This window comes from Mauremys reevesii, linkage group 4, assembly GCF_016161935.1.
Source record: "Mauremys reevesii isolate NIE-2019 linkage group 4, ASM1616193v1, whole genome shotgun sequence".
Lineage (NCBI taxonomy): Eukaryota > Metazoa > Chordata > Testudines > Geoemydidae > Mauremys > Mauremys reevesii.
The window spans coordinates 73,390,755-73,413,832 of record NC_052626.1 but is presented as its reverse complement, the minus strand read 5'-3'; the positions used below and the strand labels follow the sequence as shown (position 1 = coordinate 73,413,832).

At 54.2% G+C, this 23,078-nt stretch overlaps 2 protein-coding genes and 1 long non-coding RNA gene across 8 annotated transcripts in view; 2 read left to right on the top strand and 1 right to left on the bottom strand.

Moving 5' to 3' along the window:
- Nucleotides 1-18,570, top strand: part of MAPK8IP1 (mitogen-activated protein kinase 8 interacting protein 1) — a 57,267-nt gene extending 38,697 nt beyond the window's left edge. For all 6 annotated transcript variants that reach the window (XM_039534714.1, XM_039534715.1, XM_039534716.1 and 3 more), the window contains 9 exons: nt 7,943-8,024; nt 8,708-9,583; nt 10,193-10,268; nt 11,823-11,995; nt 12,416-12,525; nt 12,736-12,855; nt 15,024-15,094; nt 15,797-15,895; nt 17,203-18,570. In XM_039534714.1, the coding sequence (XP_039390648.1) occupies nt 7,943-8,024; nt 8,708-9,583; nt 10,193-10,268; nt 11,823-11,995; nt 12,416-12,525; nt 12,736-12,855; nt 15,024-15,094; nt 15,797-15,895; nt 17,203-17,275 (1,680 nt within the window). In that variant the 3' untranslated portion in view covers nt 17,276-18,570. The remainder of the gene's footprint in view (nt 1-7,942; nt 8,025-8,707; nt 9,584-10,192; nt 10,269-11,822; nt 11,996-12,415; nt 12,526-12,735; nt 12,856-15,023; nt 15,095-15,796; nt 15,896-17,202) is intronic.
- Nucleotides 18,571-19,024: 454 nt separating this feature from the next.
- On the bottom strand, nt 19,025-21,096 carry C4H11orf94 (chromosome 4 C11orf94 homolog). The gene is made up of 3 exons (XM_039534732.1): nt 20,944-21,096; nt 20,218-20,291; nt 19,025-19,264 (listed from the first exon to the last, which is right to left on the bottom strand). Exons 1-3 carry the CDS (start codon nt 21,006-21,008, stop codon nt 19,128-19,130), a joined length of 276 nt encoding a protein of 91 aa, XP_039390666.1. The 5' UTR covers nt 21,009-21,096; the 3' UTR covers nt 19,025-19,127.
- Nucleotides 21,097-21,158: 62 nt separating this feature from the next.
- On the top strand, nt 21,159-22,021 carry LOC120403544. The gene is made up of 2 exons (XR_005597578.1): nt 21,159-21,639; nt 21,899-22,021. It is a non-coding gene; the product is annotated as an uncharacterized LOC120403544 (long non-coding RNA).
- Nucleotides 22,022-23,078: the final 1,057 nt, after the last annotated feature.

The following is a 23,078-nucleotide window of genomic DNA, read 5'->3' as shown; positions in this document are numbered from 1 at the left end:
CAGAATGCCTCCCCCACCCCCCTTGAAGCAGAACTAGGGGAGAGGGGGGTCTCCAGGCCAGTCAGGTTTTCATACAGGCTCCTTTCCAAGCAGCTCTTGCTGTCTTTTAAATCAACTGCTCGTGGTCCTGTGCACATGGAGCTGCCAGATGGACAGACAAGTGCAGAGCCCGAAGTGCCTGGCAGTGACAGCTGGGGCCTGCTGTAATCCTTTCAGACCCTGAGTCCACAGAACGGGCTTGAGAGAGTAGGAATCTGAGCGTCACATCCTGGCAACACCCATTTTTTTTCATGTTCTCTGTGTGTGTGTATATATCTTCCTACTATATTTTCCACTCCATGCATCAAATGAAGTGGGTTTTAGCCCACAAAAACTTATGCCCAAATAAATTTGTTAGTCTCTAATGTGCCACAAGTACTCCTGTTCTTTTTGCTGATACAGACTAACACGGCTGCCACTCTGAAACATCCTGGCTAGTGTTGCTGGCGCAGGGCAGCCTGAATAGGCACTGACATGGTGGGGCACTGCTGTGCAGAAGCTGGCATTGCTGGCTTCTTGTTATGGCAAAAGGAAAATAAATGTAGAGAGAGCATCCTAGTGAAGAGGGAGTGCAATGTTGGTGCCAGAGGGGAAGGCTGGGTGATGGAAGAGAGCACCAGCTGAATGGCAGGGGAGCCTCACTGATGTGGAGTGTCTGCCTCTAACACCAGGATAATATTTCCTCACAGCTTCTGCTGTTACGTAGAGTAGAGCAAGTGGAAGAGTCCTCCTGACGGAGTGCAGCGAGAGTCACTGTGGGAAGGAGAGATTTCTTCTTCACTTTCACTTCCTCCTCTTTGGATTTGCCATTATAACCTCTTTGTAAGGGAGCAGCAGCCAGCATTTGCCCTGAAAATACTATAGTATCAGATTAGTGACTCTAGTCAATGCTTCAGGTCTTCCTCTGGAGTTGGATGAGGCTGGGGGTTGCATGTGTCACTCAGAGACTCGGTAGGTTGATTGGTTTCAGAGTAGCAGCCGTGTTAGTCTGTATCCGCAAAAAGAACAGGAGTACTTGTGGCACCTTAGAGACTAACAACTTTATTTGGGCATAAGCTTTTGTGGGCTACAGCTCACTTCTTCGGATGCATAGAATGGAACACACAGACAGGAGATATTTATACGTACATAGGTTGATTGGGTCAGAAATGCAAACACAAGTTCAGAGTAGTTTTAGTCTGGAAAGGGACTAGGGGTCATTCTACATTTCAATCACAGAGTGTGATTGCAGCTCATGTGGACACACCCAAGCTAGCCTTTTTCTTACTAACTCGAATACTGGAGCAGTGAAGCCATGGTAGTGCAGGCTTCAGCACGGGCTAGCTACCCGAATAATTGTCCAGATGGGCTTCAGCATAGGCTGTACAAGCCATGGTGCCACAGCTTCACTGGTCTAGGACCTAAGCTATCTAGAGTACGTCTACAGACTCACCGTGCGATTGCAGTATAGACGTACCCTCTGTACCAATGGCCCTTTCTTTCCCCACAGCCCTGCTCCCCTGCGCATGTATATGTATTAGAGTCAGAATTGCTCACTTCAGTGACTAAAACACATTCTTACTGCTCTGTCCTCCTTAGTCCTGCAAAACCTACTTGGCTCTGAGAGGGTGGGAGGGTCGATCCTCTCCGCATCAGCAGCATTTTTGTTCTGTTCAGGTGGCAGAACCTGTATTATGAGTTGCTGTGTGTGACATGGAGAGAGTCCCACTTGGCCAGGGCCGGCTCTACTGTTTTTGCCGCTCCAAGCAGCATGCCGAATTGCCGCCGCAGACGGCGGGGGCAGTCTGCGTGCCGTTAGGGCAGCATGCGCATTTCTGCAGCGGCAATTCGGCAGCAGCTTCTGTCTTCAGCCGGAAGACAGAAGCTGCGCTGCTGCGGACAGCGGAACATAGAAGCTGCTGCCAAATTGCCGCCGCCGCGGAAATGCGTGTGCCGTCCTAACGGCACACGGACTGCCCCCGCCGTCTGCGACGGCAATTTGGCGCTCTGCTTGGGGGCAAAAACACACGGACTGCCACCCCAAGCACCTGCTTGGAATGCTGGTGTCTGGAGCCGGCCCTGCACTTGGCTCTAGGGTGACTAGACTGCAAGTGTGAAAAATAGGGACATGGGGTGGGAGGGTAATAGGAGCCTATATAAGAAACCCAAATATCGAGACTGTCCCTATAAAATCAGGACATCTGGTCATCCTTCTTGGCTCCCAGATCCAAGGGGAGTGTGTGGCATAGGCAGTTAGGAAGAAAGCTGTTCTTTGCAGTCTGGGCCCATGTGATCTGGAGTCGCTGTCATGGAATCCAATGATGTCATTTGTTTAGAGTCACTTTTGGGAGCCGAACTGCCCTTGGTGCCATTACACATAAGGGTTTGCTATTGTAAAAGCATGTGGCTTCACTGTCAGTGAAGAGTGCTGCAGGTCCCAGTGAGAGAGTTACACTGGAGAGGCAGGTTTCAGAGTAGCAGCCGTGGCAGAAGGCCTGCAGGGAGGGGCGGCTCTAGGAATCCCGCCGCCCCAAGCAGGGTGGCACACCGCAGGGCGTGCTCTGGCGGTCGCCGGTCCCGTGGCTCCGGGGGACCTCTTGCAGACGTGCCTGCGGAGATTCCGCTGGTCCCGCGGCTCCGGTGGAGCATCCGCTGGCATGCCTACGGGAGGTCCACCCGAGCCGCGGGACCAGCGAACCCTCTGCAGTCATACCTGCGGGAGGTCTACTGGTCCCGCGGCTCCGGTGGACCTCCCGCAGGCATGACTGCGGAAGGTCCGCCGGAGCTGCCTGCTGCCCTGCGGGTAAAATGCCGCCCCAAGCGTGCGCTTGGCACGCTGGGGTCTGGAGCTGGCCCTGCCTGCAGGCAAATAGCACTGTTCACAACCTCCTCAGCCTCCGTCCATCCTTCCAGCGGCTCGAGGCTGTCATCTCTCTTCATTCCCTCCTTGTCATAGGTTTGATGGGTGTGGCCAGCAGCACTCCTCCTGTAGCCTGGTACCCTCCCCTCCCCCTGCTTTACCCTGCACACTCACCTCCTGTCTTCTCTTCTTTGGTCGAGCAGAGCTGATCTCTTGATGTGGGAAGGCTCCGACTGTGACTCATGTTGCAAACAGGGCAGGAGCTGAAACTGGGCCCCATGGTGCATTGTCTCTACCTCTGGGCCTGCAGTGTATCCTGCTGCTGATGGTGAGGCTGGGCAAATTCAGCCTCTGCTTTTCCCTATGCCCCCAATGATCTCCCCACAAAAGGGTCTCTCAGAGATGCTTGTGATCCCTGTTGACTTGCCCATGGCTCTCCTTTGCAGTGCTGCCCCTCCCTGGGACTCCACCCACTCCCTAGCTGATCTGTGTAGCCTGAGGTGCTGTAGGCATGTTTAAAAAGAGTTTGTCTATCTTAGATCCCCATTACCATAGGCTCTGAGCACCCCACACTCCTTAGTGTGGCAGGAAAGCACTCTTCTCCCCTCTGTACAGGTACTAGAGAGAGATGACTTACCCAGTGCTACACAGGAAGCCTGTGGAGGAGTCTGGCATTGAACCCAGGTCTCCCAAGTCCTAGGCGAGTGCCCTAACAACTGGACCATCCTTTGGGCCTGTTGGACACTTGGATGAGGAAATAGGAGGAAAGGGCACTGACTGGCTTCTCGGACGGTATGTCAGGTGGTGACAGCAGCAAGATGAGCAGGGCAGGGCCAGGGGGTTGGGAACTACATTTAATCCCTTTCCTTATAGCGTCTGGCAATAGCTTCCTTTGCCTCCCATTTGGGGCTGATGGCTCTCAACTGATGCCCGGTTCTGCTGCTTCCAGACCCTTTCCTTCCCAGCCAAGCTCCCTCTTCCATTTGGGTAGAAAAAGGGGGTTAGGTTTTAAACAGGAAACACATCAGTGTTCTCTCCCACCTCAACCAGTGTAGAGACTGCAGCCAGGATCTGCTCAGAGCCCTCCTTTAGCATCCCCACCATTAGGGCAGGGAGGGGGCAAAGCCTCATATATTCTTCCAAAGGCAGGGGCGAAGACCATCCTCTGGCTTCAGTCCCAGGCATCCCCCACAAACTCAGTTGCACTCACCACTTTATGGTCCCAGGAGCCAGCCTGCTGCTGCTGTTTGGGCAGCTGACCTGCCACTTTCCAAGCTGCTACTTTCCCTCTGCGTGGGAATCCTCCCAGATAGATGCTCCAGTCCACTAGAGCACATGGGGGTGTTCTCGTTTATACTGCTCTGTTCTGGACTGTGGGATAGACTCCCAGAGCACCTTGGCTATTAGGGCAATCCCAGCCACTCCATGACACTAACTACCATCCGGCCCAGACGCTCATAGTTCTTCCCATCCATGGTCTGCAGTCCCCTCCGTCTCTCTGTGGCTAAGTACTGGGCACATCTGGGTGTGTGCTGGGCCCCAGTGAGCTGACATAAGCTCTGGTGTATGACGGAGTGAAGGGCACCTCCGATCTCCCTCTTCTGCCGCCCAATGGTCCTCAGTGACAGGGGTGCTTCTGACTCCATTTCCTATCATTCTGGGGGAGGACCTGCTGAGCTCAGATGCAGATCCCCTGAGATCTGAGGCACTCCAAGGGTCAGGGGAGGGAGAGAAATCAATCTGCCAGCTGCTGGGACCAAACACCTGCTTGATCAGACTCTGTGGGGGCATGAGAGTATCTGGTCATCCCCCATTCAAGCCCTTTGTGGCGCTCTCTGCATTTCCGCGATGGTAACCTCAATGCATCCTATCCCTGGGCAACTGGGCAAGCTGCCTGCATTCTCCATGCTGGGTCTGGTGCATCCGATCCCCACCACGAGGGGCCCTGCACACTCTTATAGACCCCTGGCCAGCTCATGCGCTGATGTAGAAGCGCCCAGCCCTCTCTCCCTCCTCTGTAGCCAGAGCTGCCCCTCTGGGCACAGTGTGCAGGAGCCCTGGCAGAGGTGGTCACTATGGCAGCTTGGCTGGCTGCGATCCCATTCTGACAAGTGACTGGGAGCTGCAATGAGGCAAATGGGGACATTTAGTTCTTTGCACTGGCATGAGCAGGGCTTTTGGGGTTATGTTGGCAGCCTGCACCAGCCCTTCTGGTTCGGGAGGCATGGATCTCCCCTTTCCTGGGCAGAGGGAGGGAACTGGCAGACTCTTTATACAGCATATGCCTTCTCAGAGGCTTCCCATGCCAAGGGCTCTTTGCACTTGGAAAGGGGAATGAGGGGATTATTAGGCAGCTCAGAGACTCAGAGCTAGAGATTCCCTAGCAGATCTAAATCCTTCTCTTTGGGGGAGGCGTAGGACTGTTAGGAGGATCTGCAAACCCTGCTGATGGCAGAGAAAATCCAAAGGGCCCCAGAGACGTGACACACACACAGGAAACAACTAAGTGAGACTCAGCCTAGGTCAATATAGATCCTGCAGCTGGGGAAAAATAACCCAAAAGCTCGATCCTCAATGGGAGGGGAACCCAGAGGGCAGATTCCTTCCTCCTAGGCTGAGAGAGTGTCTGTGGGGGTGGGGGAAAGCAAACAGGACAGGAGTTTACAATGAGGTGGCTGCAGAACATCAATGATATTCTGCGGGCCGGGTATGCAAAATCCTCAGTCCCAGACTGGGGACTTTGGAGAGACCTCACCTCAGATCCCACACTCAGTGGTGGGGCCCTCAGTCCCAGAGAGCTCTCATTCTGGGGCCTGAGGGGTCAATTTATGGCTCAGTGATGACTAAATGTGAAGGGGGAAGGTGATGTTTGCAGGTGACTGAAGGATGTAAACCCTGAGGAGGGGAAGGAATCTTTAGGGCAGTATACTGAGGTGTAACTAGAGCGGTGGGGTGAGACTAAGACGGGATATTTTGATTTAACCTCGGGAGGTGTCTTGACACTGAGATGTGGATGAGTCTACAGAGGACGGCGTGGGACACACAATGCTAGATTGGGACAGAGCCCTAGAGAATGTGATGGAGGGTTTAAATGGGCCCAGGGTTAGATGGGCCATGGGTCTGCTCTGGAACAGAAGGGAGAGGGATACCAGACTGGATGGTCCATCTCCCTGTGGTGGACCCTGTTCACTGGGAATATGTCCACACCGCAGCTTGGAGCGAGCCTGCTAACCTGGGTAGACAGACTCACAGGTGCTAAAAATAGCTGTGTGGACACATGGCACTGCCAGAGGCTCGGGCTAGCCACCCAAGCTTGGACCTAGGGTATAGGGTGGCTTGAGCTCTGGTGGCTAGCCCAAGCTTCCACTGGTGCTTCACAGTGCACACTGCAGTTTTTAGGACGCTAGCTCAGGCCCTGCTAGCAGGGGCGGCTCTAGGAATTGCACCGCCCCAAGCAAGGTGGCACGCCGCGGGGGGCGCACTGGCAGTCGCCGGTCCCGCGGCCCCGGTGGACCTCCTGCAGACGTGACTGCGGAGGGTCTGCTGGTCCCGTGGCTCTGGTGGACCTCCCGCAGGCACGCCTGCGGATGCTCCACCGAAGCCGCGGGACCAGCGGACCCTCTGCAGGCATGTCTGCGGGAGGTCCACCGGAGCCGCTTGCCGCCCTCCCGCGGGGCACGCTGCCCCAAGCGCGCACTTGGCGCGCTGGGGTCTGGAGCCGGCCCTGCCTGCTAGTGTGCTTCTGTCTGCCCAGGCTGGCAGGCTTGCTCCTACCTGTAGTGTAGACCTACCCCAGTGCCCGCCCCTTAGAATTTGTCAGCTAATGCCTGGAAGCAGCTGGTGGGGGTTGTAGGATCTGGCTGCGCTCATGGTTTCTCTAGCTCTGCCAGGAACACTCAGGAGTAGCAACTGCAGGATGCTTGATGCCCAGTACCAGCTTGATTCTCTGAATGGCATCTCACTGAGGCCATGTCTACACTGGGAAAATGCATCAAGTCCCCCTTTGGATTAACCATGACCAGCTAACGTGTTTTAAACACGCCTGCCTTATCCAGAGGAAGGGCAAAATTGGGTTGAACATCACAGTAGTTCAGACATCATAGTTCTGGTGTTTTCTAAAAAGATGCAGTTTCCCAGTGCAGACAAGGCCAGAAAAAGCAGGTCCTGGAGCAGGAACCGAACAGAGTGACCTTTGTGGCCCTCGTGCCCAGAGTGGCGTAGGCAGCGGGGCAGCTATGTTGCCCGTGGGAGAAATGTTGGTCCTGGCGATAACACGTCGTTTTTCTCTTGCCTGGCCTGCTGTGATGGGAGCAGAGCGTATGTACAAAGTGCTGGCTGTGCCCTGGAGAGGTGTGGGACACAGCAGAGGAACAACCAGTGTGTGTACATACTGCCTGCCATGCTCACATGCATTTCTCTTGGCCCTCTGTGCCCAATGACACTGAAGGGCTTGTACTTCCTGTGCCACATACCCAGTGTCTAGAGCTTCTCACGCCAACAATTGCCAGATGCATGACCTGGCCTCTGGCACACCCCATCCAGGGGTTTAATGTGCCTCTCATTGGTGGTTCAAGTGTACTAGAATTCATGAGCTCCTCTGGTAACATGGACAGTGAAGATCACAAAGTGAATGTTGTGGGGGAAAGAGCATGCAGGTGAGAGACCACATGCACAATGTGTAGATGCAAGGTTTGCTTGGGATTTTCCTGTTGAAAGAAAACAAAGTCTGTGTGGGTCCTTGGGGCAGTGCCCTGAGTGCCACTCTAGGGTTGGGGTACAAAAATCCAGATCAGGTTCTTCCTCATTGTTCGTGGCTCGTTCCCTCCTGTGCCTTGAGTTAGCTCCCAAGCTACTGCCCAGGCTTTCCCAGCAGCAGCTGCAGATCTGGGATTAGCTTGTGGATCCCTCTGAGCAGCCAGATCCTCTGATGCACATGGACAATCGTTGGCTGATGTGGAGGAAGGCTAGGGAAGTGGAGTGGTGGGCTGTGGGAGGGACAGGGCATCTTTGTGCCATGCGCTGTTTACTGTTCCAGCTACAAGGCAGCTTTGTTCTTCTCCTCAGGACACTCTGAATAACAACTCTCTAGGGAAAAAGCACAGTTGGCAGGAGCGGGTGTCCCGGTCATCATCCCCCCTGAAAACTGGTGAGTCCAGGCTCTCAGCAGGAGGCTGCTTCTCTCACTCTCTCCAGTTTTCCCCTTCTGTCTCCTGGCAGTTCCTTCAGTGCCTGGATCTCAGAGGAGCAACCGCAATCCTGCATCCTCCCAGTGCCCCTTCCCTCTGGCCTGTGCCCAGTGAGGTGGGTGCTGTGCTTATCCACAGGCTGATGGAGGAACATTTGGCCAGCTGGGAGTTGATTCCCCTCTGCCCGCCCCCTTTTACTGGGTACCTGCCCCAGCTGGTAAAGTCCTTCCTTTCCTGGTGTCCTGGGTGCTGGTAGCATTCCAGCTTGGACCAAAAGTGAGAGATGGATTGTACTCAGATGTTTTTGTAGCAACCTTGGAGCATGAATAGCTATTCTGGGGGTAGCGATCAGGAGGCAGAGCCCAGGATAAGCTCCTGTTCCTACTGCGGCCTACGGATATGCAGAAGGGTAATCTGAATATTGTTTAGCTGGCGTGGGATGTAGGCTCAGCAGTGAACTCTTCTTGGGCCCATAACCTCAGTCCCAGCTCCTGGGTGGGGGGATGGGTGTGGGGAGGGCTGGCAGCAGCTTGGGTATGTCCTCACTGTGTATCCCAGCACAGAGTGCTCCTAGGCTGCTTGTGCTCTGGATTTGATGGATGGATATTGCTCTTTTGCTCTATCCCTCTTGCCCACCCCACAGGTGACCAGACCCCTCCCCATGACCATGTTTGCCTAAGTGATGAGGTCAATCACCAAAACAGCACAACCTCCACCAAAGATCGGGGCACGTCCACAGAGAGCCCGTGCCGGCGCACAGCCGCCACACAGATCGCCCCTGCCTGTGTTGTGTCCTCCCGGGTGCCTGAGAAGCACCAGGCTGCCGGCCGGCTCCCACCCCACAACCCCAGTGTGGTGGTGGTGACGAGGGGGCCAGAAGCCCACCGGGACCGCATCCGCTACCAGACGGACGTGAGGCTAGAGGCCACTGAGGAGATCTACCTGACACCTGTACAGAAGAACTCGGACCCACTGGAGTCTGAGAAGCCCTTCCTGTCACAGTCCAGTGAGAACCGCATGTCCATCAGTTCTGACATCGACACCTCCAGCTACCCCCCACTGATGGGGAAGCCCAACCCCTCCATCAGCGAGGAGGACGAGGTGCTGGACTACATGTCCTCGCCCGAGAAGATGAGCCTGCCCAGGACCTCGTGCAGCAGCAGCAGCAATGGTGGCTACCGGCACGGGCACAGCCTCCAGAGGGCGTCAGTGAGCTCAGACACCAGTGCCCTCTCTTACGACTCAGTCAAGTACACGCTGGTGGTAGATGAGAACGTGCAGCTGGAATTAGTCAGCCTGAAGCAGTGCTACTCGGGCTACAGCGACGAGAGCGACTCAGCAACCGTCTACGACAACTGTGTCTCCTCACCCTACGAGTCGGCCATTGGTGAGGAGTATGAGGAGGATGCGCTGAAGCGTGATTCGGTCTGCCTGTCTGAGGACTCCACCCCCGAGGCTGACATCCATTTCTCCAAGAAGTTCCTCAATGTCTTCATGAGTGGCCGGTCGCGTTCCTCTAGTGAGTCCTGGGCAAAGCGGGGAAGGAGGGGTATGAGATGGGGCTCAACATAGATTGGGCTCCTCCTCCAGTGAGTGCTGAGCCTGGGAGTGGGGGTTGGGTGGCAGAGGGCTTTGTAACTGTATTGCAAAGTGATCCTGGTTTTCCCCCCTATGTCTCCTCCCCTCCTGTGGTAACCGGACACTTAGTGTCCAGTCAGTACATCTGACTGGATACTGCCAGGTCTCCTTTTCGACTGGACTTTCCAGTCGAAAACTGGACACTTGGCAGCCCTACCCATGACTCACAAATTGCAGCAACCTCCACTCTTGTAAGTGCTCTATAATCTGAATGGTTACTTGCATTGCTTTGAAATTTGGTGTGCCTCATTGGGGTTCAGGGTAGCATTAGTGAGCCACATTTGAGGTATTTGACAGAGAGGTTCCCAAATTACAGGTCTCCCCCCAAAAAACATGGCTTAACTTCTGCTGCCTTGAACTGTTAAACAGATACCACATAAGGGAAACATGAAGTACATGCCAGGGCACAGCTGCTCCCAGAGCGGGTCCTGAGAACAGTCTCCCTCACTCATCCCCCTAGAGACTGTAATGTTCCCCTTTGCATACACAGGTGCAGAATCATTTGGGCTGTTCTCCTGTATGATCAATGGGGAGGAGCAGGAACAGACTCACCGCGCTGTCTTTAGGTGAGTGTAGACGCACCCTACACTCCAGTCCAGTCAGCCTTTCTTCCCAGAGCGCTTGTTCTGTCTCTAGCCCAGAAGATGGGGGGAGGGGGGACTTCCTCACAACAGGTGCTGCTCTGTGCCTGGCTGTACTGAGCCCATTCCAAACCTCTGCTTCCCTCTCACCAACATGCTTCTGGGGGAAGGGGAGCACCAGTGACCAAACTCTTGTAATTGGCCTGTATCAGACCCAATTCCAGCTGGTGCACAAGCTAAGCAGTATCAAGCCTGGTCACTACTGGGGTGGGAGACCTCCAAGGAAATCTGGAAGGGTTCTGGGTGATTCAGTAGGGTCCCCTTTTCAGTGCTGACCTCAAAGCTCCAGGATGGTATGGAGGGCACTGTGCTGTCTGTCGATTGTAACCCTCATGGTCATTAGAGATGCCTGAGCTTTTTACTCAAGCCCCGGTGTGCTGGCCAGTTGCAGCTCTGGGGAGGCCATTTTGCCTGTTTCTGTCTGGCAGTGTGTGACAAATGTTGCAGTCACATGCAGTATCTTTGGGGTTCATAGGTATGAAATCTATGAATGGTTTAGGTATGATTGTGTTCCACTCCCCGGGGGAGAGTTACCACAGCTCCAACAGGAACTAATATCAGTGGGGGGTGACTAAAGCAAGTCATGGAGACTAAACAACTCTAAAGAGATACCATCCTCTGCAGTGGTTTGTATATACTGCTTCAAACTGGCTTTTCCAGAGACCAGGAAACACAGAGGGCTTTTGGTATAAAAGGCTGAGCTTGAACTGACTCCAGGCTTTCTTTCTGATCCAGCAAGTGGACAGGACCTTCTGTCCAAGGGGTCCCCAACCCTTGTGGAAGGGTTGGAAAGACGTTGGCCCACTAGGGCCCCATATGATTGATGGGTGACTCCTGGTCTGGTTAGCGTGTGATTAAATCAGTTTGTCGTTTTTATTACATTTTCTCTCTAACGCTTTTAACAGAAGAATAAATGGGCTTGCTTAGAAAGAGCTGTGTGGTAACTTGTAGCTGCTGGCAGTGGACTGCTCACAGCCCTCGGGGAGAGACAGCAATGCACAGGCACTGGCCGTTAGACAGACTGGCTTGCTGGGGATATCACCGAGTAAGGGCAGGGAGATGTGCAGCCTGAAAATCCCTGGGCAGAAGGGAGTGGGACAAGGGCCCTTTAAATTGCCGCTGGAGCCCCGGGAAGTGTGGGCCAGGCACCGTGGATGGGCTGGCAGGGGGATGCTGACCCTCAGCCCCATCCCTTCTGCCTGAGGTCCCGCCCCTTCAGGGGCCAGAGCTGGCCCCCGTACCTGTAAGTGTTGAATGTTACTTTCACCCCTGGGTGGTGGCTGGAGACCTGACTGGGCACTCTGGAGTGGACCATGGATTGGGGTTGGGAGGATATACAGTTGCAGTTACCCTGAAACTGTGGCACAGTTTCCATCCAGAGATTCTCCATCTCAACCTGTCCCTAGCTGCTAGGTAGTGTTGTAGCTGCTAGGGAACCAGTGCTCATGGTTGGCAAAGTGCTGGTGACTTCCCCCTCAGGTTTGTGCCTCGTCATGCGGATGAGCTGGAGCTGGAGGTGGACGACCCTCTGCTGGTGGAGGTGCAGGCAGAAGATTATTGGTACGAGGCCTACAACATGAGGACAGGTGACCGGGGCATCTTCCCTGCTTACTATGCGATTGAGGTCACCAAGGATCCTGACCACATTACAGGTACTGGGCCCCTCTCTATAGCTCGCATGTTGCCTCCCAATCCTAACCTACGGCATGTCCCTTGCTATTCCAGCCTATGGCCTCTCCTGAGCAGAGGCTGCCAGTCTTGCTGGGGTGGAGAGATGATTATGTTGTGCACAAAGTTCAGTTAAGAAGTAAATAGAGACCTTGCCAACTTCTGTTCATAGATCTGTGTCCCAGGACCTCTGCCTGGAACTTTGGGAAGGGTGCATCCGTAGCCCTGGGATGCTATGGGTGTGTGCGTGTTGTGTGGATGCACACTGATGCCATTGGGGGGGGGGGCGCAAACGTTTGCACTGATGCGGTGTGTGTGTGTGTGTGTGTGCAGTGGGGGGGCACTATGCACTGATATGGGGAGGGGATTGCACATTCTCATCTGCTTTGCACTTTATCTTCCAGCCCTGACCAAGAACAGTGACTGGATGGATCAGTTCCAGGTGAAGTTCCTTGGCTCAGTCCAGGTTCCATATCACAAAGGCAATGATGTGCTGTGTGCGGCTATGCAGAAGGTACAGCAGCCCCTGAGTCCTGGCCTCCCAAGGGGGCAAAGAACCTATATTCCTACCTGCAGAGCAAAAGGCTTTCTGGGAAGATCTGGGAGCAAGGCAAACATTTCCCTGGGGATGGGAGGGGGGCCGAGACCTCATTTGGGGGAACGAGGGCGGTAAGTACTCATGTGGTTTGTGGGTGTGATGGTCTGTCCCTTTGTCTCCTCCCAGATCGCCACCACCCGCCGCCTCACTGTGCACTTTAACCCACCCTCCAGCTGCATCCTGGAGATCAATGTGCGAGGAGTCAAGATTGCTGTGAAATCTGATGATTCCAAGGAGCAGAACAAGGTAACAGACCTCCCGACCGTCAGTTCTGCTCACATACATCTCTGGGCTATCCCTGCTCCACCTGATCACATTCTCAATGCCCAGCATATCACCCGCCAGTCACAGCTCCACATTAGCTCATGCCCACTAAAATAAGGACAATATTCTTATAAAAGCAATAAGAGATCCCTGATTTGCACCACTACCTAACTGGTTGTTTCTGGACCCCAGAAATGCACCCTGAGGGGTTGGAGTTTATATAGTAGGATCCACCCCTCCCAAACACAACAGGATCTACCTCCCAGGGCCCCAGCTTCAAGTCCAGCCTCCCAGCCCCTGAGGGGAGCAGAATCCCCTGCCCACCAGGCCCTAACACTGAGGTCCACCCTCCCAGCCGGCGGGTGCACTACTTCACCAGAATGTTAGTGAGCTGAGCTGCTCTGATAATCTGTGAGCTGTTTCTAAACCCTTCTGCTGCTATTTTGAGTGCTGCTCTTGGATCTGAGCAGCAAAGCTCTTTAGATGGACACTGGAGGCTTCTGATTAGCGTTCTGCATAAGTAGCCTATGCAGAGCCTACAAGAGGCAGGTGCGGAGCCACATGAGGCCTTTAGGCAAAGCCATTCAGAAAGCCTTCCCAAATGGTGATGCAGTTTCCCTGCTGGAGTAATTCAAGGGTGCCAGGTACTAGCAGCCTGGATTTTACTCAGACTGTAATTAAGGGACACTGTCAACTTGATTATTTTTAAAACTAATATTTAAAAATTCCGGTTTCTGATAGGACCCCTTTAAACAGTCAGGCCTGAGTGATGGATTTAATTCCTGTTATTATTTTACATTCCCATTGTGCCTAGGAGCCCTGTTCAGGGACCGGGAACCCTTTATGCTGGGTGCTGTACAAAGAGAACAAAAAGATGGTCTCTGCCCCAAAGAGCTTACAAGCTAAATAGAAGATGAGACCTCAGATGGACAGAGACAGACAGGGGAATACAGGGAAACAATGAGACAACATTGGTTGGCATGATGGGCAGTGGTCTCAGCACACTAGGAGCCTAACTGTTGTCAGGTTTTTGGTAGGTGTCACAGCAGAGGAGTTTTAAGGTGGATAATGACTTGAGTGAGTTTTGTGGGTGTTCACAGGGAGCTCCTCCAAATCAGATGGGGCAGCATGGGAGAAAGTGCAAAGGTACTTGTTTGAAAATGTAACAGGTGGGCGATGCAGCATTCTGAAGGGATGTGAGTAGGGCAAGGTTGCATGAGAGCCTGGAGGAGCATTTTAGCTGTGGGAAAGGCCCTAGCTTAGAGATGTTAAATTATATACATACGTATAACTGCTTTTCTGCTCCCTGGCTGGGGTTTATAAAGGTCTTTTCAGCAAGGGAAAAACTGACTATACAGGGCAAACAGTGACACTGATGCTAAAAGTGCTCTCAAATGCACAAAGGAAACCCAGAGGAACTGAGCAAGAGCTCTGTGTAAGCTCAAAGCTGGTCTCTCTAACCAGAAGTTGGTCCAATATAAGAGATGACCTCACCCACCTTGTCTGTCTGTCTCACTCACACTCACAGAGCGAGAGAAAATGCTATGCCCGCTGTGAATGCTAATGTCTGTCAGTGATGGGAATCATGAGCCTAACCTATAACAAGAGCAGCTATAGTCCTTCCCAGAAGAGGTGTGATTTCACAAGTAGACAGTGCCTCTTGCAAGTTCATGCCAGGGAGAGGTTCAAGCTACCAGCTAGAGCCAGGAATCATGCCTACAAATGCTGAGCAAGTTTCCCCCAGCTCTGACAAGGCACCTCAGCCCTCGCTCACAACACCCCCTGAAATTCCAGGCTCAGGCGCCGCACACAGCCGTGCTCACGCACCTCAGTCCTGATATGTTATCCCAGTCCTGGATCCACCCCCACTCCCCGCAGCCCTGGCCATGCCTCCCCAGCTCTGACCTGCAACACCTTGCTGTATTGCAGTCCAGACCTCCGCAAAGCAGTCACCAATTGTCAAATTGTATGGAGGCTTGTGATGGGCAGAAATGGGGTCAGGCCAAGAGACACTTTCATGTGGGACCTGATTCTGTATCTCCATGGGTGAGAGATGGGCAGCATGTTACCCTCCTGCGCCCCATAGTGGCCGCCCTGTATCACCCTAGCAGTGCAGGCTGAGTCTGACAGCTCTTTTCTCTGTCCCACAGGGTAATAAATGTAGCCACTTTTTCCAGCTGAAGAACATTTCCTTCTGTGGATACCATCCAAAGAACAACAAGTGAGTGCCCACGGGGCCAAGGCCTCCATGATCCTGATCCTGGGGGAGAGAGGCCCCCTTTCCTTCTCAGCCTGCTGTCTTATAGACTCAGTTGTGTTCCCTGGGAGCAAGGGTGGGAAAGGGCAGCATTCCAGCTGTCGTCGTCCTCCTCCTCCTCCTCCTCCCTATGGGTTTCCCTTCCCTGTAAATGCTACCCACTTTTCCCTGCAGCTCCAGGTGTGGACCAGCCCTGGGAGTTCGATGCTTTCTGCCCCAGGGTCTTGTGATGGTTAAAAGGTATTTGCAGTGGGTTCCAAAGCTGGGGCTAGGAAGGTGCAGTGAGTGATTGTTATTGAACCAAAGCTGAGTCACTGGACAGTGGAAGGGTTTTTCCTGTTGGGAATTTTCCTCTTTTCCCCATTTCATTGTGCCCAGGGCTGGGCATTTGCATAAGCGTCACAAGTGACTCTTTGGGATCCTTCTTTCTTGGGGCTCCCCAGCCCAATATTGTCCCCCTGCCACCAGAATTAGAGTGGCTGGATCCCAGTTTCTAGGCTCTTCCCACCCCTCCCCACTTCCCAAAGGCCCTGCTGTGAATACTTCCTGGCTCCTGGGCTGTTGTTCTAATGGGGCATGCAGCCTTGGGGACAGGCAGACCTTCCTCTGCAGCACAGCCCTGTGCATGGCCTCCACTCCAGCCTCACCTGCTCTCTTCTCTCCCAGATATTTTGGGTTTATCACCAAGCACCCAGCCGACCACAGATTTGCCTGTCATGTCTTCGTCTCAGAGGAGTCCACCAAGCCACTTGCGGAGTCTGTAGGGTGAGTCCCGGGGCAGCTGGAGGAGGGGATAGATCTTTCTTCTCTCGGGAAGTAGGTTCTAGTCCCTGCTCCAGGATCCATTTTCTGCCTCAGTTATGAGACTAGGCTGGGCTGTTCCCTGGGGCGCTGCTGCCTTGCCTTGAATTGTGGTGCTCTCACCTGCTATGGACCATAGCTCAGCTCCAGTCCGTAGCCTGAGCTAGGGGTGGGGAGCTCTGGCTGGGGCAGCCAGAGAGAGTGAGGATTAGGTTACTTAAACCCCCAAGTATTTTCCATGGCAGTTTGGTGCTGTGTAGAGAAGATCTTGGGGCTGACATCTTCTAGGGATAGGGGCCAGTTAGAGCAAGACTGCTATGCAGTGGACACTGGACTGAGAGCCAACAACTGACTTCACAGGAGGCCCCAACCAGCTGAGGCATTGTATGGTGATAACTGATGCCTTGGGCTGGGTTGGAGCAGGTGCCCTAGAGGTGAAAGGCTCTGGATCCCAATCCCTTGAGCCACCCCAGAATGGAGCACTTGTCCAGACAGGTTTGGAACTGCCGCTGAGTGCCACACAAATGCTCTCAATAGCGACACCATGTGGCTGACCTGAGTCCTTCTAGCTACTCAATGGTGAGGCCTATAGATCTGTGTCCATGCCATTCCCCACTGCTGTGCCATGTCAGATGAATGGTTCAAGGATGGATTTGGCCTCTGCGTCTCCATTCACACACCAGTGCCGCAGGGGGAGGAGCAAAGGATGGAGGGTTTGCAGAACTGCCACGGGCTAAGACCTTTGTCTTCTTATTGCCCAAGAGCTTTACAGCCCCCTGGAACCCTGGGAGTGACCAGCAAGAATAGGCTGCTTCAGTAACCCCCCATGACAGGAACAGGGGCCAGCAACAAGCCTGTGCTGGGTTAAAGGGCGCCAAACCCCAGGGGCTCTTGGGGACAGGATGTGCAGACTTCACAGAGGAGTAGACAGGGATGTGTAGGAAACTGAAGGATTGCCCCCAGAAGGAAAGGATGGAGACCATCACTGGAGACATTCCAGGCGGGCTGACAGAATCTTGGGAGATAGACAGTAGCGGCCAATCCTGCCCTAGGGGATAGACTAGAAAGCACCTAATGGGCTCTTTCCAGCTCCAGTTTCTAGAACTCTGTGAAAATAAATCCCTGAATTCTGCTAGGGTCCGAAGGCCTGTTCAGAATCCCTGACCAAAGTGGGGGTGTGCATGCAAGGTACACGTGGCTTGGGTGGGGGAGCTGCCAGTGCACTGAGTGGCAGCCGTGCCTCAGCCTGCTCTCTGCTCTGTCTGTTGCAGGAGGGCTTTCCAGCAGTTCTACAAGGAGTACGTGGAGTACACCTGCCCCACAGAAGACATCTACCTGGAGTAGGGACTGGGCCGAGCGCCCTTCTGTACAGACAGGGCCAGCAAACTCACCCATTCCCCATGCATGGACAAGCTGCTTTGACACTGGAGGAGGAACAGAGCTGGGGATGGCTCCCTTGGTGCATGGAGCACTGCCTCTTTTCGGGACTCTCCTTCCTCGGGCCGGGGGATGGGAGCGGGAGGGACTGAAAAATGGGGTTTATTGTAAAATACTCTTTTAGTTTATTATATTGAAGAAGCAGCACGGCTGTGGGCTCTGAAGGGGGAACAGGGCAGCCCTGGGGCAGGCCTAGGACAGAGCAGCCCTGTCACTGTGTAAGTGAGAGGGCTGGCCTGGTGTGATGAGAGCACTCATCCTCCTCCCTCCTGGGTGCTGGAGCGAGGACTCCTCTCTGCTCCTGGCATGGCTTACAGCCTTAGCCAGCTTTCTCCAGCTCCCTTTCTTGGTCCCTCAGGTTGATTTTTAACTCCAGGGCAGCATTGGCCTCGCACTGTGAAGCCACATCAGGTGCTGAGAACAGGAGCTGATAGGAACAGGCCAGCCTAAGCCCTGACTGAGGGGAAGGAGGTAGCTCCGCCCCACCCCCTGAGGGGCAGGGAGGCATGGGGGCATGGGCATGGCAGAGAGAGGCAACTGCTAAAAGCCTTGGAACAATTGGATGGGTACCACATGGAAGATGGACTCACCCCTGTGCTCATCCCAGGAGGGAAGAGCAGCCTGGTTTGTAGCCTCCCTGCCATTTGCACCCAGACATCCTGAGAGAACCGCCTGCTTTCCAGGGGTGAATATTAGCCTGGGCTGAGACTATGGGGCCCTATTTCTCCTCCCTGTAGAGGAGTGTGTGTGAGGAGAAGAGTCAGTGCCCTCCCATCCTGTAAGGGTCGCAGGGGGACAATTCCTAGGGGGCCCCCTGCCCTTCAGTCTCCAGGTTGGGGGGAACTCCTCACCCCACCAGCTGTGGGTGCCAGGGGCTGTGGGCTATTTGCATACGGGGATGCATATTTGAAAGTATGAGATGCTGAGAGGCAGCGGCTCTGGTCCATCCGCAGTGGGATGAGCACAACATGAATTCCTTCCCAGCCTCCACGATGGCAGTGGCTCCACCGAGGGGGAGAGGCAGCAGTGACCTCAGAGATGAGCTGGGGGCCTGAGACAAGAGAGGGGGCAACAAGGGGCTCAGGACTGCAGTGAACTGTGCTAATATCTAGGGGATGGCACTTCTCCCCTCCAGTCAAGGTCTCTGGCCTTCAGCTGGATCTGCTGTGGTGGCAAAACTATTAAACATAAAGTTTCATGGAGCTGCTCTATATGTCTGTGTGTCACACCAGAGCGCTGGGCAAGGCCTGCAGCTACTCTGCCACAGCCTTGCTACATGGACATCCTGCCCCCACCCCATTTTCTCCTTCCCCAGGGCCTCTCCACCCCTCAGACAGCCCCACCCAGCACCTCAAGCCCAAGGGAGATTGAGTGTCATGGCTGAGCAGCTTACCTGGCAGCTGGGGGGCTGTACAAAATGGCTTTCTATGGATGAGTGATCTCAGTTCTCTATGCCTGGGATCCCCACCTCTACACTCACGTGGAGACAGGTTGCCTTCATTAGAGAGTAGGAGTAATTTTAGGGGCTTCATCTTTAGCTACGCTGTTTTCAGCAGCCAAAGAAACATCCATGGGACTAAGGACAGTAGGCTGGAGCAGTGGCAGCCCTCAGCCTTCACCTTCCCCACCAACAGACATCGCTGAGCAGACCCTCAGTCTGTCTTGCTGTACTGCACACCTTTATAAAGCAGCTAGTGCACAGGGCTAGAGCTGCCTCTGGGGCTCGTGGAGACCCCACTGCAACAAGTCCCTGGGCAGCTCACAGGACATTGTCATCATAATACTCTGCCAAATCTGACTCATCCCGCTTGCTCTTGTGTGCTTGGTGCAGGCCTGCAGGCTGCTTCCAGGGTGCTCGAGTCTGGAATTGGGGGTGCTTCGGCTTAATGCCATAATCTAGGGAAGGACAGAGAGCTGGTGATGGAGAGAGGGAGAAACGCAGGGCACAAAACAGCCTCGGTTGTGGGGAAACTGCCTGCAGCCACTAATGATCCAAGTTTGGGTCCAGTGCTCACAGGTACACACACCCCCACCCCACCCCCGGATGTGCTGTGTGCTTTTGGGAACTACAAAAAAGTAAACCTGGGCTGTGGCAGCACCCCAGGCAGGGCTGCTTCTAGAGCAGTGCAGCCATCCCTCTGCAGTAGCAGGTGGAGCAACTTCTGTGCCATGCACAATAGCAGCCAGCAACAGCAGGTGCCTGTTAAGTGGCCATGCACAGGGAGGGAAAATCACTCCAAATGAGGAGGGGGCAAGTGGCACTGGCTGGCTTCTCAGGGGCTTTCCCCACAGCCTGGCCAGCTGAACTATGGCAGGGGGTGGGGCAGTTTGGACTCCCAGCCAGCTGCCTAGAGAAAGGAAGGCTGCTGAGGAGAGGGTGTGGCTGCTGGGTGAGCCATAGCTGCCAGTGATGGGAAACCCTGCTGGCTAAGTGAGGCTGTCTCTCAGTTGAATTAGTAATCCCCAACCACTCCAGGGATTGCAGTGGCAGTAGGAGGGTGAGCTGAGGCTTTGAAGTGGACCCTGTATGCAGCCAATCAGGCTCTTCCATGCTCACTGCAGGGGGAAGGGGGAAAGCCTGCTTGCCCCTGGAAGCAGGAGCCCTGCACAAGGCAAGTCTTGAGACTCAGGCTTACAACCCTGAGTGGCAGCAATTGGCTTCCGCAGACCTATGCCTGGGAAATAGTGATCTGTGAGCCCATGAGGAAGCCACTGTCTTGTGCCCCGGCCTAGTAAGCCTTCCTGTCACATTCCCTGGCTGTGGGGACTTGGCTTTGATGGTGCAGGAGGCTGAATGGGAACTGTCCATGTCCCCCATGACAGCATGTTAGAGCAGAGTAAGTTGGTACCATCCACCAGGCCGAAGTGCTGCTGTGGGAGCTCCAGGGGAGCAGAGAAATCCTCAGGGACTGAGCCGCTGAGCCTGCAATAGAAATGCATGGTTAGGGGAGCAGGAAGCTCCCGGGGCTGATGAATTCACCAGTGTCCTCCCGGTGGCAGAGCTGGGGCTGCCTGCGCATTTCCAGTTGAACCTCAGCCTGTCCTGGCCCCAGGTCTTAGGGTGCTGGGCATAAACGATAGCAGCTGGGCTGGAATGAGACAGTGGGTAATTGCACTTGGCCTAGGAGCAACTTAGCCTACTGTTAGCACTTAAATGGTAGAGCAGCCAGGGCCCCAGGAAACAGGCTGATTTGGCCAGGTTACATGCATTTGATGCTAGCCCTTAATGTGGACAGGGTGACTTGTGCATTGGCTTCCCTCAGTAAGGCGGGGTGCATTTTACAGCGTGCGGTGTTGCAGTGACAGAGGCAGGCTCTGAAGGGAAAGGTGCCCCCTGGAATGGGAGTGGGGGAAGCTTTACGGTGCAGCAGATAGGTGGTGCACACTCTGGCTCTTCTGCATGGTTCAAATGGCAATTCCCCCTGCTTTGACCTAGGCCTTGAGTATCCAGCTCACCTGCTCCAGTTGCCAGCTGCGGAGGAGTGGACTCAGCTCATGCCTGAGTCTCCTGCATGTGTTCTAGGGCAAGCACTGGGGCAGGGGAGTGGACACAAACATTGCAGAGACCATGTTACCTTTGGGAAAGTGGCACAGGGAGCACAGCCCCCAACAGGAGTGGCAGCAGCAGGTGCAGCTTCATGGAGCCCAACCCAACTATGCTGTGTCCGTGCAGAAGCAGGCTGGACTCAGCCTATCCTCCTTTTCTTTCATTGGTTGTCATTGATGGAACATGATGACATCATGAGGCCCTACAGTGACATCACAAAAGGAGCAAACACATGAGGTATCACTTGCACTGGTAGCAGGAGTGCTGGGTAACACATCAGGAGATGCTAGGAGACAGCGAGGCCTGGAGGTAGAGCAGCAGAGAAGCATAGCACCAAGTAGCAAGTGGGGGATGATGCAAGTGTTAGGGCAACTACATAGGTGTCTGGACAATATTATCCCCTTTGAATGTAACTTTGATAGCAACATAGCTAGTGACCCCATTCAGCCTCCTCAATGCACCTACCATCTCACATCACAGCAGCCCACAGAGGCTGTGAGAGCCTCTCTCTGAGGGCGGGACCCAGCACAGAGCCAGCCCCCTAAGCTACTTTAAAAAGGGTATCTCCTGCAGGAGCAGCTCTTAGACCCCTGCTCATCACATGCAGCCCAGGATCCAGAAGATCTTCCTGACACAGAGCAATCCATTACCTCCACACCTAACCTAAGCATCCTCCTGGGCTCTCCTCAGGCGGGCACTCCAGCTGGAGGAAAAGTGTGTCTAGGTAAGTGTGGCATTGGCAGTCAAATGCACAGCTCATGCTGTGTAGTCTCCACTGGATTCCCCCACCATTCTGGTAGAGTTCAGAATTGCCCTCCTCATGTTTAACTCCCTAAATGTTTGCCTCAAAGCCTTTCTCTCTTCCCACAAGCCTTACCACTTCCCGCAATGTGCATCTTCTCTGCAGTTTCCCTAGCTCCATCTATCTCATTGTAGATGTCTGCCTAGGCTGGGTGAAGTCCTCTTTTCTCTCCCTTCACTAGGAGCCTCTGGACTGAATGGAGCATATTCCCCAGCCCCTGGCTCCATGCTGCTGCAGCCTGGACCACACGCTGTGTCTGCCTCCTGCCGTGTAGTACTTGAAGTATACTGCATGAATGATACTATCCAAACTGGCTGGCCTGTGTTGGAGTGGCTGTGAGGCCCAGGTTTTCTCTCACTGGTCAATCTGATAGCCCTGCAGGGAATACAGCTGCTTCTGCTCCAAGCACTCCTGTGAGAAGCCCAAGCTGTACGTGTTGCACACCCACCACTGTAGTGTCAGGGGCCCCGAGGCCAGTTTAAGTAAGAGCATTATCCTCACCCAGTTCAGCCCCTATTCTGTGCCCACCTCTGTGAAACGACTTCTTGCTGAGGTGTCATTCTGGGTGTTGATAACCAGTGGGGAACTACTCGAGGTCTCCTGTTGGGTGAAAGTTGCCACAAAGGGAACAGCTGGTGAGACTATAAGATGGTTATGATACACTGAGCTCAGTGAGAGACTTATGGGAGCTGCTCAGACTGCAACAAACCCACGGTTCCTCTCCTGTCAGGGTATTCCCTAGAGAGAGAACAAAGCGGCGTTGGCAGGGCAGGCCTGGAAGAGCAGCAGGGTGGTTGGGCATGACAGACTGCATCATCAGAGCTGGGCCTGGGAAACCCGGGACTAGAAGATACCTCACACTCCAGGGCCAGACATGCTGTGGCTGTGAATGGGAGTCTGTGCATAGTTCTGGCAGAACACTGCTGCATTTCCCTCTACCATTCCTCAGCCAGCAAAGATACTAACCACCCCCATTTCTTGGGTTGCTCTAGGGCTCAGCTGGGCCCCGGCCATTAAGCTTTGCACATAGGTAAATGTTTGTTGAATTGATTTGTCTGCACTCCCCGCATTGGCCAGCCTCCTCGGCATTGCTTTCCAGCCCCCGCCCCCCGGCTGGCAGCTGCTCAGCAAGCCCTTTTAGCCTACATTAGCTGCTAGAAAAGCAATGTACAAACTGTGGCATGCAATACCCACAGGAGAGCTGCAGGAAATTAAACAGCCTGAACCAACCACCAACAGTCCCAGCTGTGGGCAAGGCAGATGCCAGCTGAGCAGCATGTGGGCATGATGGAGCCCTGCATTCCCCAGGGGAAAGAGCACCGAGGGGAGTGCTTGAGAGACAGATGGTGGCCATGGCAATA